General features: G+C 43.5%; 1 protein-coding gene across 1 annotated transcript in view; it reads left to right on the forward strand.

Annotated features, from left to right (window-relative positions):
• Nucleotides 1-4583: 4583 nt before the first annotated feature.
• shtn1 (shootin 1) overlaps nucleotides 4584-15442 on the forward strand; it is a 40796-nt gene continuing 29937 nt past the window's right edge. Inside the window, exons 1-2 of the mRNA XM_065471866.1 lie at nucleotides 4584-4673; nucleotides 6009-6069. Coding sequence (XP_065327938.1) covers nucleotides 4584-4673; nucleotides 6009-6069 — 151 coding nt within the window. The remainder of the gene's footprint in view (nucleotides 4674-6008; nucleotides 6070-15442) is intronic.

The raw sequence follows: 15442 nt of genomic DNA on the forward strand, positions 1-15442 counted from the left end.
TGTGGCTCACTGGGCAACTTGATGAAACTTAAAATGGTTCCCAGTGGGAGAAATGTTTCGTCACTCATCCAAATGACTATTTCAGTCACCACATGCAGGTTTACCCAACCTTATAAACAGTTTGTATAATGAATGAACAATGGGCTGTGAGGTCATTGATCATTAATATGCACTTTGTCATGAACACTGATCAATGGCCATGAGTCCCATTCACAGAGAGTTGGGGAATGGCTGCAATCACAGCATTGTAAGATGGTGACAGATGGACCCTTAGGCCCCCTCCTCGATTCAGAGATGGTCTTTCCCTTTTCACGTAAATGGCCTCCTTGACTCCGCGCTCAAACCAGCGTTCCTCCCTGTCCAGGATGTTACATCCTCATCATTGAAAGAGTGTCCACTGGCCTGTAGGTGTAAATAGACTGCAGAGTCCTGGCCTGACGAGGTAGCTCTTCTGTGTTGTGCCATCCTCTTCGCCAGAGGTTGTTTGGTTTCCCCGATGTATAAATCCTGGCAATCCTCCTGGCACGTACGGGATCACTACAGGTTTTCTCTTGGGCAGCAGTTGTCCTTCTCTCCTGGATCGGCTGGAGCTTTCTTTAGGCGCCTTCCCAGCTTTGACAAAAGTCCAGCTGGGATAACCACATTTACTCAGGGCCTTCTTGATGTTCTTCTGCCTCCCTGGCTGCTGTGTCTGTGGGGATGGTGTTCGCTCTGTGTTGTGTTGTAATCTGCAGTCAGCTGTGACTGAAGAAGTCACTTGGATGAGCGATGAAAGGTAGCAGAGGGGATTGTTGATCAGTTTCAGCAGCTTTGGTCTTAATGAAATTAACATTAGAGGGGCAACAGTGAGACAAGCCCTCCAAATACAACTGGTTTAACAGGTGGAATCCACTGACACTCTTTTCTGACTGTTTTCTTTTCACTAGTTTTGAATTTGGCTTGGCTCAGTGTCACTAATTGTTGCATGAGGACAATACAGGGACTGCACAAGTAGTCCGAGTCCTCTAAGATGTCACATAAATATGTGCTATTGCCAGAAATTTTGGTCTCTCTCAGCACAGTCCCAAGAGCATGGGCAGGTAGTCTACGAGAGCTGACAGCAGCATGACAGGCGTGTCTAACCTAATTCCTACAGAGCGCTTGACTGGAAGACGCCTCTCTCAGCACACCATTACGTTGCTCTCATAATGGGAAGGCAACGTAGAAGCTGATGGGACCAGCATCTGCATCTGCAAGGAGGAACGGGATGAGTGCTGCCAGAGGCTTACTAAATGACCTCCAGTACACCACTGGTGTAAATGTGTCTGACCAGTCAATCAGAAACAGACTCTATGAAGGTGGCCTGAGGGCTCAGCGTCCTCTGCTGGGCTCCTCTCTCTCTTCTTTCCTGTCCATCTCCACCGTCACTGTGGAATAAGGACAAATGCAAAAACATAATATTAAAAAAAGTGTTCACAGTAGTTGATCATCAGTTAATTAAGTGCATTTAATTAGCCCCACATGGCTGCTAGTTACCTGCTAACTCTTATGAAAGAAGTTAGGGTGTATTTAGTTTTTCACTGGAGTCCTGTGGAAAGTTTGGTTTTCTCATGACTGTATATCAAAGATAAACGTGGCTGTTGTCACTATTGTTTTCGAGACTGTGCATTTCAAAGACTGTTGTGTTAAGAGTTTGGCTTCTGTCATTCTGGCGTTTTGGAGCCAAACGTGACCATATTTTAAAAAGACAGAGAAGTGCTAAGTTATTACCTAATGCTAGCAAGTCTGCAAGCTGCATCCATAAACTGTACAGGTTCAGCGCACAGACACACATATCTGTTTAAACGTCTACCAAACGTGTTTGGTGTCTGTGCATTACTGTAGGCCAACCTCTGTCAGATCATTCTGATCATACGTGAGCAACAGCAGCACAAACATGGTCTGGCTTAGAAACTATGATGTGGCAGCGCACAGCTCCAGGAGCTATGGTTTCCTGTTTCCTGTCAAAGTGGTCACAACACAAACTTTGAGCCTTACAAGTATCCTGACATACGAGTTATCGAAGCGTTAGTAGTTATGCAGTGGAAACTCCATCGAGGCTAAAACATGTTTGCACTAGGCTGTGAACATGCTTTCTAATTATGTAACATATATGGAGATAGGCTCAGCTGGCAGTTAGACGTGCTGCCTTTTTAGCCCCAGAGATCATCGACATGTCAGAGTCAGAACACTTTCCCAGAGGAAACATGATAAGAACAGTAACTAACCAAACTAAATAATAATAACTTATTATATTACAAAGTTACAAAATAGAACCAGTAGCTCTAATTATAAATATGCCAGTACAATGCACAAAGTGAAATGTATAAAGTTGACATTGAGGTGCCCCTCATATTATATTGGCTTACAGTTTGTGATATTAAGGGTGTGTAATTATTACAGTGTGTACTTGTGTTTTAAATGGAGGGACTGTACAGAGAGAGATTCACAGGCAGGAGGGATTTCCTGTGTCTGTGAGTGGTGTGATCTCTCTGAACGTGCTCCTGTGACGACAGCACATCATAGAGTGGGTGGAGGTATCCAGCATTGTCCTTAACCTGGACAACATCTGCCTGGCTGGCACCACCTTTAGAGTCCAGTTTAGAGTTGGATGGCCTGAATCCAGTGATGGTCTTCATGCAGACCTCTTTCATGCCGTTTTCTCGAGTTCCTGCTCCAGCTTCTCTGATACTTGTCCTCAGCCTCTCTGATCCTGTCCCTCAACACTTTCTGAACATTCCCACCTTCTCTCTGTTGCCGCTCTGAAGGCCCTCTTCTTGTCCTTGAGGAGGGCTGTGATGTCCGTAGTCACCCACAGCTTTTTATTTGGGAACAGTGCACAGTGCAAGCTGGGACAGTGGAGTTGGTGTAATCATTGTGACCAGTAGTATAACCTGGCCCTTGTTAGAGTAAGGATGCATAATGATGTTTGAGGCATGTTCTGAAAACATTTGGGTTAAGTGTGTTTTTGTAGTATAACTGAAGTTAAAACATAATGTTGTGACTACGTCAGGCTAGCTCTCGACATAATTCTGCAATCAGCTCTGTGACTGATTAACGGGACAAAATAAAAAGGACGACGTTCCTTCTGTTTTCACCTGTTTTTACTGTGTGCTGGTTCGACTAAGAGAAAGTGAATCAAACTCCTTACCTGTGTGATAATCAGTGTTGGGGAGTAACGGAATACATGTACCGCCGTTACGTATTTAAAATACAAAATATGAGTAACTGTATTCCGTTACAGTTACCGTTTAAAAAGGTGGTATTTAGAATACAGTTACTTTGTTGAAATAAATGGATTACACGGCGGTACTTTCCTGTTTCATATTGTGGCGGGTCAGGACTGTTTGGGTTTGTTTGACAGCTACGATCTGTTGTTCCAGGCGGCAGCGTTACGGTTGCCATGGTCACAGGGTGACGCTCTCTCTCTCTGCGTGTTTCCTGGGTGAGAGAGCGCTTTTTTGTTGTTGTTGTGCTAAGCTAATAGGCAGAATGCTACAGGCATGGCCCTAAAGAATGTAGCATCATGGGCAGTGTAGTCCGTGCTGCAGGGAGAATGGACTACCATACCCGTTATGTGTCTGTGAGCGAGGGAGGGAGAGAAAGGAAAAGTCCGAGCTGTCACGGAGCAGAAACGGGAGCTGGAAGCATGTAAATATAATAATAACCACTGCAGCCAAGAAGAGTGCCTGACGAGCCCAGCTGTAAGTAAGCTATTAAGACTCAACTGTACGCTGTGTTCGTGTTTTCCTCCGGAAACAATTAGTTCCGTTGGAGCAGCCTTTCAACGCCTCTCTCTGTCTCTCGCAACAAACTTGACCCAGACAACAAAGTAAAGCTAGTTTTCAGCTACGAGCCCGACACGAAACCCGACGTATTAGTCAGAGCCAGAGCCGCGGACCTTGAGTAACAGTAATAAATCACATTCATGTAGTTGTAAACAGCATGATAATATATTAAGTAATCCAAAGTATTCAGAATATGTTACTCCCATTGAGTAACGTAACGGAATACGTTACAAAATACATTTTGGGGCATGTATTCTGTAATCTGCAGTGGAATACGTTTTAAAAGTAACCTTCCCAACACTGGTGATAAGAAGCTTTCTAACAAGTGTAATGTACAGCTGTGATCAGATGTTTGTGTGCACTCATCATGAGCACAAATGTTATGGTAAGTTTTTCCAGGGTGGAATGATTGTACAGCACACATGTTTGATGGCTGTAAGAAAAACAGGACTAGGATGAACACACAGAAGACCGTGTTGTACAGATCAGATGGAGTAAAGCCTTCCTTTTATTCCTCTTACATATAGTCCTATTACAAAGTAGCACAACAATCTATTTCATTTTTTTGGTTTAGCACAATTTATCTACACATGTATTATGGAAGGTAGTTTCCTGCACTATGTACACGTAAGCCAGTTATATTTAGACGATACTATATTCAAAATAGCGTGCTATAATAGTCCTGTGACACGACATAAGTGTGACTGCATGAGACATTATCACATGCTAGAGAAGCTTCCACTTTGAAGATGAAAGGTTCTTTACTGTGACTGAGTGATGGCGATGGCTTACTGGCACCCTTTGCTCCCCACAGCCCTGCACGAGTATGAGGATCTTCAGAGAAAGCAAGAAACTACAGCCATGGAAGTAAGTGTTACAATCTAATATTTACAGTCTGCAGACCTCGATCAGCTCTGACCGTCTCTGATCCAGGTCGCTTACAGTAGCTGCGATAGATGAGAACAGTTGGTACTCACAGTAATAGAAGCTGGCCGAGCAGCGGGGCAGCAGGGTAACGCTTCTCTCTTTGTTTATTTGAACAATAAAAACACCATTAACAAAAATATTTTGGTTTCAAAGTGATTAAAAAGCATCGAGCTGATAATAACCTCGAGCAGGTCCAGTACTCAGTGTTGTGTTAAATAGCTACCATGATCACATTTTTGTTATTGTCTAAAACTAAGCAGATATGAGGTCAGTCTGTGTGTAATATTTGTCTTTAACTGTTTCGAACACTGAGAATGAATGATGGCAAAAAAATCACTTTTATCTCTCCAAGCTTAGTCCCTCTTATGATTGCTGCAATACTTTTGTGACTGTTGCACACTGGAAACAATCACATGAGTTCCACAGCAATGGAGCTTTTCACAGGTGAGCCTGAGTCACCTGCCAAGCTTTTGTTTCCCTGCTCCATTTCTAAAATGTTTTCACACTAAGATTATCCTTCAAAGCCTGTGTGATTCCTCACACAGAACACGGATCAGGAATGGGAGAATTAAAACAGAATTAGAATCAATATTGACTTCCATCCTGTTGTGAAGCTAATGTGGGGTAACGTAGTTAGACCTTTATTTCCCCCTATTTCAGCAAATAACATCGCGTCCAGTATAGGAACAATACTTGTTCCTGAACATTGTAATCTACACAGTATTCCAGGAAGTAATATCACTAATATTGTACCGTATTGTTTTATTATGAGCAGTGAAGGATTAAAAAATGAACCACCTGCTATAATGGTGTCCATATCCTCTGTGAGCAGAGCTCAGTGTGCGTCCAGTAAACGCTGAATACACAGTGTTGATCTTTAGCATTAGAAGCCAAACTGGATCATCTGTAAGGCTCAGTTTAGAAGAAAGTTTGACCAGATGATGATTTACTGATATTTAATGACAGAAACAACAGTGAATGAGGACAAAGTAGCACAACAATCTATTTCATTTTTTTGGTTTAGCACAACTTATCTACACATGTATTATGGAAGGTTACGTACACGTAAGGACTAAACATGGCTGCTAAACCAAAGGTCTGAGGTGCTCACAGAGACCATCAGGGGTTTTTCCCTTCTTCTTCATCCCTTCTTAACATTTACATAGTTTTATATATTGTCATTGCATTTAAATGACCTGCTTTTCCAGACTCTGAGCTGTGGCATTGCATAAAGGTTAATGATGAACTGAAGCTACTCTATGTGTCTTACATAAGTTCAAGAGGCTGGAAGAGGAGCGAGACGAGGCGATGAAGAAGCTCTCTGAGTTCCAGCAAGGTAACTTCACCTGTGTCCAAAAGTGAGATCCCCATTGAACCAACATGTTTAACTCACTATTGTTTGCACATTAATGCTTAATACACATATCACAGCTCTGAGCATGTGTCATACGTGTCTATGCAGTGGGTAATCCCGATCTAAGATTCTGAAATTGTCCAGCGTCTGTAGCTTTTCCTTTAGAGCTGCTCTCTTCCTGTTCTACATGTCAAAGTCTGTTTGTTGAGAGTAAACGATTGAACCTGGAGGCTCTTTGGTTTGGATTTATGTTTCTGTGAACAGCTGACAGTTTAAAAGACATGCATACCTGACACATAAGACTAAAAGGAAATGCCTTTGGGCTTTGTGACAAATCCATATTCATGAACATGTCATTAATGAATTACTTACAATGGAAATACAGTAATAAATTCACAAGCAAAAAGTAATAAGTACAGTATGTATGTAACACAATAACTATCAAACTATCAGAAATTAAACTGTTACAAAGTCAAACTGCAGCTGCATAAATAAAATCTACACATACACTGATCGAGTGGTTTTAAACACCAAATAATTACGTTTACTTGACAAAGATTAGTGTTTTTTCTCCCACGTGGATTTTATTTTCTCCCGTGAGAAGCTCAGCTACATTCATGCAGTCAGCCAGCTGGATCTACAGCAGAGTAAGCCCTCGTCTTCATTCCTGCCAAAGCTTTTTCAAGTCAAATACAGGGACTCAGATGGCGATCCAAGGACGTTCTAGTGTTGGTTTCTGAACCTGGTTTAGTTGCAATCATGCTGCTGCTGGAAAGTCCAGTAATTATTAAGGCCTCCATCTGCACATTAGGACGATCACGTTGTTCTTCACAAAGGATTTTAAAGACTCAAACACCTGAAAATCAGGTTTCATCAGTTCTGTGGCTGAACCACCGTCTGACCTCATACTGAGCTTGTGAAGCTCGTCATAAACGTTGCTGTTGCTGAGTTATAATTCAAAGCTTATCAAGTATAATTTCACTGAACAAGCAGACTTTATGTACAGCAGTATGTACATATTCCAGGTGACTTTCACACAGCCTTAAAGAATGAAAGCAGCGAGTTGTCTGGAAAATAAGTACTTGCTGGTTCAGTGTTGTACCTAAAGACTTCATCAGTCCTCCAGTAACTCTTTGGCATTTTTCTCTCCTGTATTGCTTTTAAAAGTTGAGGTCATTTCTCTTGTGGGAAATATTAATGGTGCTTCCACTCGCAGTAAGACTTCCTGCTGTTGTGTGCATCTGCTGCCATCTGTGTCTCTTAAAACTTCTGAAGTTTGAATCCTGTAATCATGTAAAACAATAATACGGCCAACGTGTAGGATTAGTCTGATTCATTTGGGTTTAATAATGATCTGGTGGCTCTCTGGCCTCCTGTTGGTGTCACTTACAGCAGGCTTTTTAGGAAGCTCCTGATTTTCAGAAATGGGAGTTTAGTCTGATATACACAAATGTGCCCTCGACGTCTAATTATCGTATGTCTAGGTAGCTTTGTGTGCCTATAGATGACCTGACGCAGTAAAAGGTACATATTTAAAACATTTCTTTTAGGTTTTAGAGCAAAATCTCGGCACGATCTGTCTCCTGATATTGCTTCTAATGTAATTTGTCACTATTTATTTTAAGATCAAGCTAGCATGATGCTATATAATGTTGAATTGTACCATGCCATTACAGCAGTGTTTCCCAACCACTGGGCCTCGGCACATAGGTGTGTCAGGTGATCTACAGGTGTGCCGTGGACGGTTATCTGGTTCCACCTGATTGGTCCTCTAAGCTATCGGCGTGAGTAATGGGCGGAACAATAACATTCTCTTCCACTAGAGGGCAGTACAACTACCTGCTCTAATTAAATGGGTTTCCAACTGCCAGTAAAACAGAAGAAGACGAAGGAGAAATGACATAATAGTTATGCTGTGAGACAATGCAGCGCATAATAGCAATAGATAAATATTTGAAAAACAATCAGTGTGACGCGCAAGGTGGTTGGTGCCTGTCGTGGTGGTATCCCCCGAACCAAATGGTGGACACCAGAGGTGAAGGGAGCCACTAGGCTGAAGAAGGAGTCCTATCGGGCTTGGTTAGCCTGTGGGACTCCGGAGGCAGCTGACAGGAACTGACAGGCCAAGCGGAATGCGACTCGGGCAAAAACTCGGGTGTGGGACAATGTTTCCTCTAATTTTTCATGTGTGTGAGCGAACACACAAACTCCCTGAGCGGTCCCTTGGTCCACTGTGAGCAACAGCAGACGTGTGCACTGTGGTCACGCCAGCATCTAATCCATCCAAGTTACATGGTTTATTAAAGTAATCAAATTACAGCATTTACATTTATGTTAGACTACTTTTAATTAAGTGCTTTAGCCCACTTACAATGAACATTTAAAAAAAATCTTGTTCATGACCTGTGTAGTATGTTAACACTATTGGAAGGAAAAATAACTTGAACTCCAATTTTGAAAACACAACTTTCTTTTTTTTTTTTCCTTTTCTTTTTTTTTTTTTTATAAAGCTCTGACTTGTATTATGAATAGAATTCAAATTTATTGTTATTGCATATGTCACAGGTACAAGGCAACGAAATTCAGTTTGCATCCATCCAGAAGTGCTTTAGCCATGATATAGATATATTACAGTATATATTAGCAATAATATAGATATGTGAGTATATTACAGAAATGGGTCTATTATGGTATGTTATAATGTACACGGTATGAAGGTATGTTATGAATATACTATAACTATAAGTATGTACAGGCTGTAGTGAGTACAAGCTATGTACAGGCTATGAACAGGATATAAATATGAAAAACTATACAGAATATGAAATAAAAAAAAACTATACAGAAATATGAGATATACAGCTATACAGAAATGTGAACTATGCAGGTTATAAACAGTTGTAGCATTAATTATGAGTCTGAGTCTGTGGTCTGGGAGAGAGTCCTGTAACTCTCTGTCTGCAAAATACAGTATATAATGACCAATATTGGGCAATTAATTATATACTTACTACTTCAAAAAAGTAACTGAGTTATGCAAACAACAAAGTTTTTTGCAGCTGTTTACCTAAAAATGCAGTCAAGGCATTTTTTAAATAAACATTTCAAACTATTTACAGAACAATCAGCTGTTCTGCATCAAATTTGATGCCACACAAATTATTTGTGCCACTCCAAAAAATAATTTGTGTCCACTGTGAGATAAAGGAGAACAACAGCCTGATACCTGCAGGCCTGACAACAGGAGATGTATCACTCCTGTAACACCTGTAACATTCAGCAGTCGCCTCATTGTTCTGACACACACAACAAAACTATTGACTACACTACACACTAACTACACACTAACTACACAAGATTTGTGCTAAACGTCGCAAATCTCTCACATCTCAAACACCGCCGTCACTCCTAAAACTTCCCCCTTCTTAAACAACTAAATGCCATGTTGCCATATCATTTTTTGATTGGTCGACATGGTACATTTTTCGACCAATAGGAAAGGCTGGGGGTTTTTGGTTTTGTTTTTGCTCACAGGTGGAGAGCGCTTTCAAGCGTTTTCCTTATAAAACGCCGTTTTTACCGTTTCTTCCCGCAGTAAATATAAACAACGATAGTATTCAGGAAGAAAACCAAACATTGCAGATATTTTTATCATAACTCTGGTTTTACGTGGCCGATCAACACAATTTAAAAACTGGTATAAAGTCCACACTTTTTCCCTCAATTGTTCCGTCTGTCCTGCTCACATCTCCAATGGTTGTACACGTTGTCATTTTTTTTTTTTTTTTTTTGTCTGTCCCATTTGGTTCTTTAGCCGTCAGAATTGTTGTCTGAAGACCAACAAGGATACCAAATGGATTTATTTTGCCAAATGGATCATCATGGCATTGCCGTATTGGTCCATTTGATCAACCTTTGTTGTTATTATTTATTTTATTTTCAGTTGTTACAGATGGGACAGACATGACTGGGGGATAGGAAAGAGAGGAAGGAAAAGAAAAACAGAAGGGAAGAGGGACAGTGAGAAAGGACACTTACAAAGACAAGGAGAAAAAGAAAAAAAAATCTCCTGGATCACCTGTTGAGAGAAAAAGAAGAGAAAACAAGCAAAAAACCAAAGCAACATACTAAACACAACACCATCCCGTTAATCTAGCTAAGTGTGAACAGCAGTAAATACTAAATATTGAATGTTGTTGTGCAGCACGCAGGACAGACAGCGCACAATGTGCTTTGAAGTAGCAGCTAAGAAAGGTGTAGTTTATGTCTACGAACAGTGAACATCCGTGTGCACACCCGTGTGGATCAGCGCGCTTGTATACAAAAGGTTTCTCCATGTAACGGTCTGCTAGAGGGTGTGGGGGGCCATAGCCCCGTCCCCCAGGGCATGAAGCAGGCATGGAGAAGATCCAGGCTTCAGACATCCAGAGGCCCCAGAGTGCGAGAGCCCAAGGTGGACCACCGGAGGGGCATCCGTGCCACCCTCCTGGGAAGGGCTGAGGAGATCCCCAGACGAGGGGTCACCCAGTAGCCACGGAGCAGAAGCCAGAGGGGGCTGCACTGGCGTGCCCGCCGGCTCTGCCGGCAGCCAGCTGTGCCAGAGTGAACCGAGCCGCAGACCCCAAGGCCGGAGGCCCGGGGGGTCCCCTTTGCCCCGGAAGAGGCCTGACCGAGCGACAGGCACCAGGCCCCGCCAAGTAGCCACCGGGAGTGAGCTGGTGCATACCTGAGCGCCCAGCCCCGGACACCAAGAACCACCAATGCACCAACCCCTGAGGGCATCAGTCACTGGCAGGGAGTGTGGTGAGGGGAGATAGGCCTCCACACTTTGGAGGGCCTGGGTGTTCCCAGAGAGGTGGAGTCTAAGACCCGACCTGACATATAGACACAGACAAACAGGCACACACAGACACAAACATGCTTTCCCACCCTCATGCACACATATACAAACACTCAGCACTCACCCAACTTAGTAATAGACATACATGGACATGTACACACAATCACACTCCCCAAACATACTCTATACCCCGGGTCCAGGTACCCTCACCCCCAGAGGGGGAAACGGCACCCAGACCCAAGAGATGTGACCCTTTCCCCCGGGGTGGAGGCAAGCAGACCGCCCCAGGCTCCGCGGCAGCAGGGAGGCCCATCGGACAGCCAACACCTCCTCCCAGCCCCCTGCCCCGATGGCTAGTAGAGAACGGGGGTGTGTGAAGACCCCATACCTCCCTCCTCCCGCTCATGTGTAGTGTTGCTGCGTGTTGTTCTAAAGTGCATTTAAAACAGGGGAGGGCATGGTGCTGCTGCCAGAGAGCAGCAGGTGTTAGCACGGCCCCTCCCGAGAACCCTCAATGTCTACATGGATTTAAAATTGAGAGGTGGGCACCGGTGCCAGAGGTAAGGTTGAATACACAGACCGTCCACTGGACGCCGTTAACGTGGTCACCCTCAAGGCCCTATGTATATGTGTGTGTTATGAGAGTGTGAGGAATGTGGATGTCTAAGTTGTGGAATAAAATTGAGGCACAGGTGGCCAGAAGGGGACAGAGGGGGGGGGAATGCCTCCCCTGCACCCTGGTGACACACCCGCACCCCAAGGCCCTACCTGTGTGGGTGGGTGTGGTGGAGCGGGAAGAGGGAGGCAGCTGGGGATGGGGAGGAAAAGAAGGGAGGGGCAAGATGCCCCTCCCTAGGGCCAGCTCCCCCGCTGACCCCAGTAGGCACCCCCGTCCTCTGGTACCCACCAAGGCAAGGGAGCCCAGGCCCATCCAGACCGGGGCCTACGGTAGCAGCACCGCCAAGCCCCACAGGACCTGGGGAAGCCCACCCCACCCCACCGCAGAGGAAACTGTACCCACGCCAACATTCAATCATCTCCCAGACTACACAAGACAACAGACACCCAGGTTAGGTTTATTCTCCACCTCTCCTATGTCTCTCCCCCACCTGCAGAGTGGACTTCTGCAAGGATGGAACAACCTCCCTGCCAGTTGAAGAGCCCCCCAGTTAGGCCGATGCACCAGAGGCCCCCTGCGCCAGGGCTGAGCCCCTGTGCGCCCACCCGCCCACAGCCTCGGCGACACACCGACGAGGACCGAAGCCCCCAAGGCCCAGCCAGAGCCCCATCACGGAGACGAAGCACCCCCGAACCCCAAGCCCCCCCGCCTGCCCCGGATCCACTCAGGGGCAGCCAGGCTACCAGGCCAGTAACCTACGTCCGCCAGTACAGACCATCCCCCAGCCCCGCTGCACGCAGCCACGAGGAGAACACCCTCTAAGAGCGACCAGAGCCACTAACCAGGTTGTGACCACAACCCCCCGGGTTGAGCCCTCCAGGGATAACGTCTCTAGGGGTTCTCCAGGCGCCCTAAGCCCATCCCAACCTCCACATCAACCACAATAGCTAAGGCGGGACCAAACCACGACCCCCCACCCCCACTAGGTGATGGAGCCGATCAAAGGAGCCCAGAGGGATTGATCTAATGTGGTGGCAGAGGCTGTATCTGTCACGGTTTGCGGGTGCAAGCCGTGTGGAAGTAAATTAGGACCGGGCAGCAGCAGCTCAAGTGCAGGTAAGAATTTATTTACAGTAAGGCAAATAAACAGAAATGGCGAGTGACACTAACAGGTAACCTAAACTGGGAAAACTAACAAGGCAAACCAGAAACGAAGATGCAGGGAGGTCCGAGGAAACACACATGGAGAGACGCAGGGACATCTAGGGGAAACAACACAGACGAACCAGCAACTAACAGAGGCAGACACGAGGTTTAAATACACAGAAGGATAACGAGGGAATGAGACACAAAAGGAGGGCACAGCTGGGAGTAATCAGACCTGACGAGACAGGGGAAAGTAAACTGAACACACTGAGATAAGACAGAGACTTTCACAATAAAACAGGAACTACACATACAAGGACACACACGGGCTGAACAGAGTAAACACTAAACAAAGGAAGAGCAGAGCCAAAATCACACTAAAAGAGAAACACAAAACGCTGGGTCAAACGGACCCAGGATCATGACAGTATCGAGACTAATGTGATCTATTAGATGGTTTTTATATTGATTAGGATTAAGATTATTTTTATTTTTCCAGTTCATGAGGACCGTTTTCTTGGCAATGCATAGGGCAGTAAAAACCATGTGGACTGTATTAGTTTCTGTAGTGACATCATCCAATTTTCCCAACAAGCACACTAAAGGGGAGGCTGGAATTTTACATTTCAGACACTTTGATAAGTCTTCACATATCTCACGCCAAAACTTCTGCACTGGTGGACAGAACCAAAGAGCGTGGATGTAATTGTCTGGTGTATTGCCTTGACAGTGTGAGCAGTTGTTGGAAGATGTAAAGCCCATCTTGAACATCCGATGACCAGTATAGTGCACTCTATGTAGTATTTTGTATTGTATTAATTGCAGACTGGGATTTTTAATCAATTTAAAGGTTTTTAAGCACACCTGAGACCAGAAGTTTTGGTCTAAGCTTACTGATAAATCTGCTTCCCACTTTGCAATAGGAAGGGATATTGATTCATCTATTTTAGAAAGTGTTCTGTATATTTTAGATAATAATTTGGGGGATTTAAGAGTAAGAAAGTGTACCACACTTGGTGGTGTTTGTAATTCAGCTTGACTGAGGTAAAATTTCTTTTTTACTATGGATTTAATTTGTTGATATTCTAAAAATCTTTTCTTGTTGATCCCATATTGTGTAACTAGTCTGTCAAATGGAATAAATTCTGTTCCCTCTAATATATGTTCTAAGTATTTAATTCCTTTACAACTCCATTCTGGAAAATTAATCATATTATTGTTTTGTAATATGTCAGGGTTATTCCAGATAGGTGTACGTTTGCATGGGATTAATGAAGACTCCGTTATTTTTATAAACTCCCACCATGCTGTCAGAGAAGAGCTGATGTTGATGCTTTTAAAGCATTCATGTCTTTTGATGTTTGAGCTGATAAATGGTAGGTCTGAAATCTCTAGATCATTGCATAGTGCCTGTTCAACATCTAGCCAAGGTTCATCTAAGAAGGTATGTTTTAACCATTCTGAAATGAACTGAAGCCTGTTGGCTAAGAAGTATTGTTGAAAGTTAGGCAGATCTAATCCTCCTCTATCCTTGGTTCTTTGTAGCGTTTTTAAGCTGATACGCGGGGGTTTATCTTTCCAAAGGAATTTAGAAATATATAAATCCAGAGATCTGAACCAATCTTGTGATGGTTTGTTAGGGATCATTAAAAATAAGTAATTTATTTTTGGCAAGATCATCATTTTTATAGTGGCGACCCTTCCCATGAGTGATATGGGTAAAGATTTCCATCTAGTCAGATCGCCTTCTACTTTCTTTAGAAGTGGGATGTGGTTTAATTTAGTTAAGTCTGAAAGCTTAGGAGAAACATTAATACCTAAATATTTAATATTTCCAGATTGTAGTGGGGCAGAAGAAGAATTATGGAAGGAGCAGTTAATGGGAAGAACTGTAGATTTTGGCCAGTTAATTGAATAATCTGAAACTCTTGAAAACCAGTTTATTTGAGTAATTACCTCAGAAAGGTTGGTTTGTGAGTTTTGCAGAAAAAGCAACACATCATCCGCATAGAGACTGATTTTATGTTCTATGTTCTTACATTTTATGCCCTTAATTGTTGTAGCCTGTCTAAATGCTGCCGCTAGTGGTTCGATAAAAATTGCAAAAAGTGAAGGGGAGAGTGGGCATCCCTGTCTGGTGCCCCTCAGGAGACAGAAGCTGGAGGATGTCTGGTCATTTGTCCTGATACAAGCTGTTGGGGAATTGTATAATATTCTTATCCAGTTTATGAAAGAGTTTCCAAAACCAAATTTGTGTAAAGTTGCAAATAATAATTTCCAGTTAACTCTGTCAAACGCTTTTTCTGCATCTAGAGACAATATTATGGTTTCAATGTTTTTACTGCATGAGTAGTCTATTAAATTAAGTAATCTACGAGTGTTTGTTGATGAGTGCCTACCTTTTATGAAACCAGTTTGGTCAGGATGAATTAAGAGGGGGGTTATTTTCTCTAATCTTTTTGAGAGAGCTTTGCAGATTATTTTGAGGTCTACATTTATAAGAGATATTGGACGATAGCTTGAGGGAAATAAAGGGTCCTTGCCTGGTTTTAGTAGGAGACTAATGTTGGCAGAATTCATATTTGGTGGTAGTCTGCCATTTTCCTTGATTTCCTGCAACATTCTGTGGAATACTGGTGCCAAAATTGTCCAGAATTCTTTGTAGAATTCTGCAGGAAAGCCGTCTGGACCTGGCGCCTTATTATTGGGCATACTTGTCAGGGCTTCCTGGAGTTCACCTGGCATCAGTG

The sequence above is a fragment of the Pelmatolapia mariae genome, linkage group LG13, assembly GCF_036321145.2.
Source record: "Pelmatolapia mariae isolate MD_Pm_ZW linkage group LG13, Pm_UMD_F_2, whole genome shotgun sequence".
Lineage (NCBI taxonomy): Eukaryota > Metazoa > Chordata > Actinopteri > Cichliformes > Cichlidae > Pelmatolapia > Pelmatolapia mariae.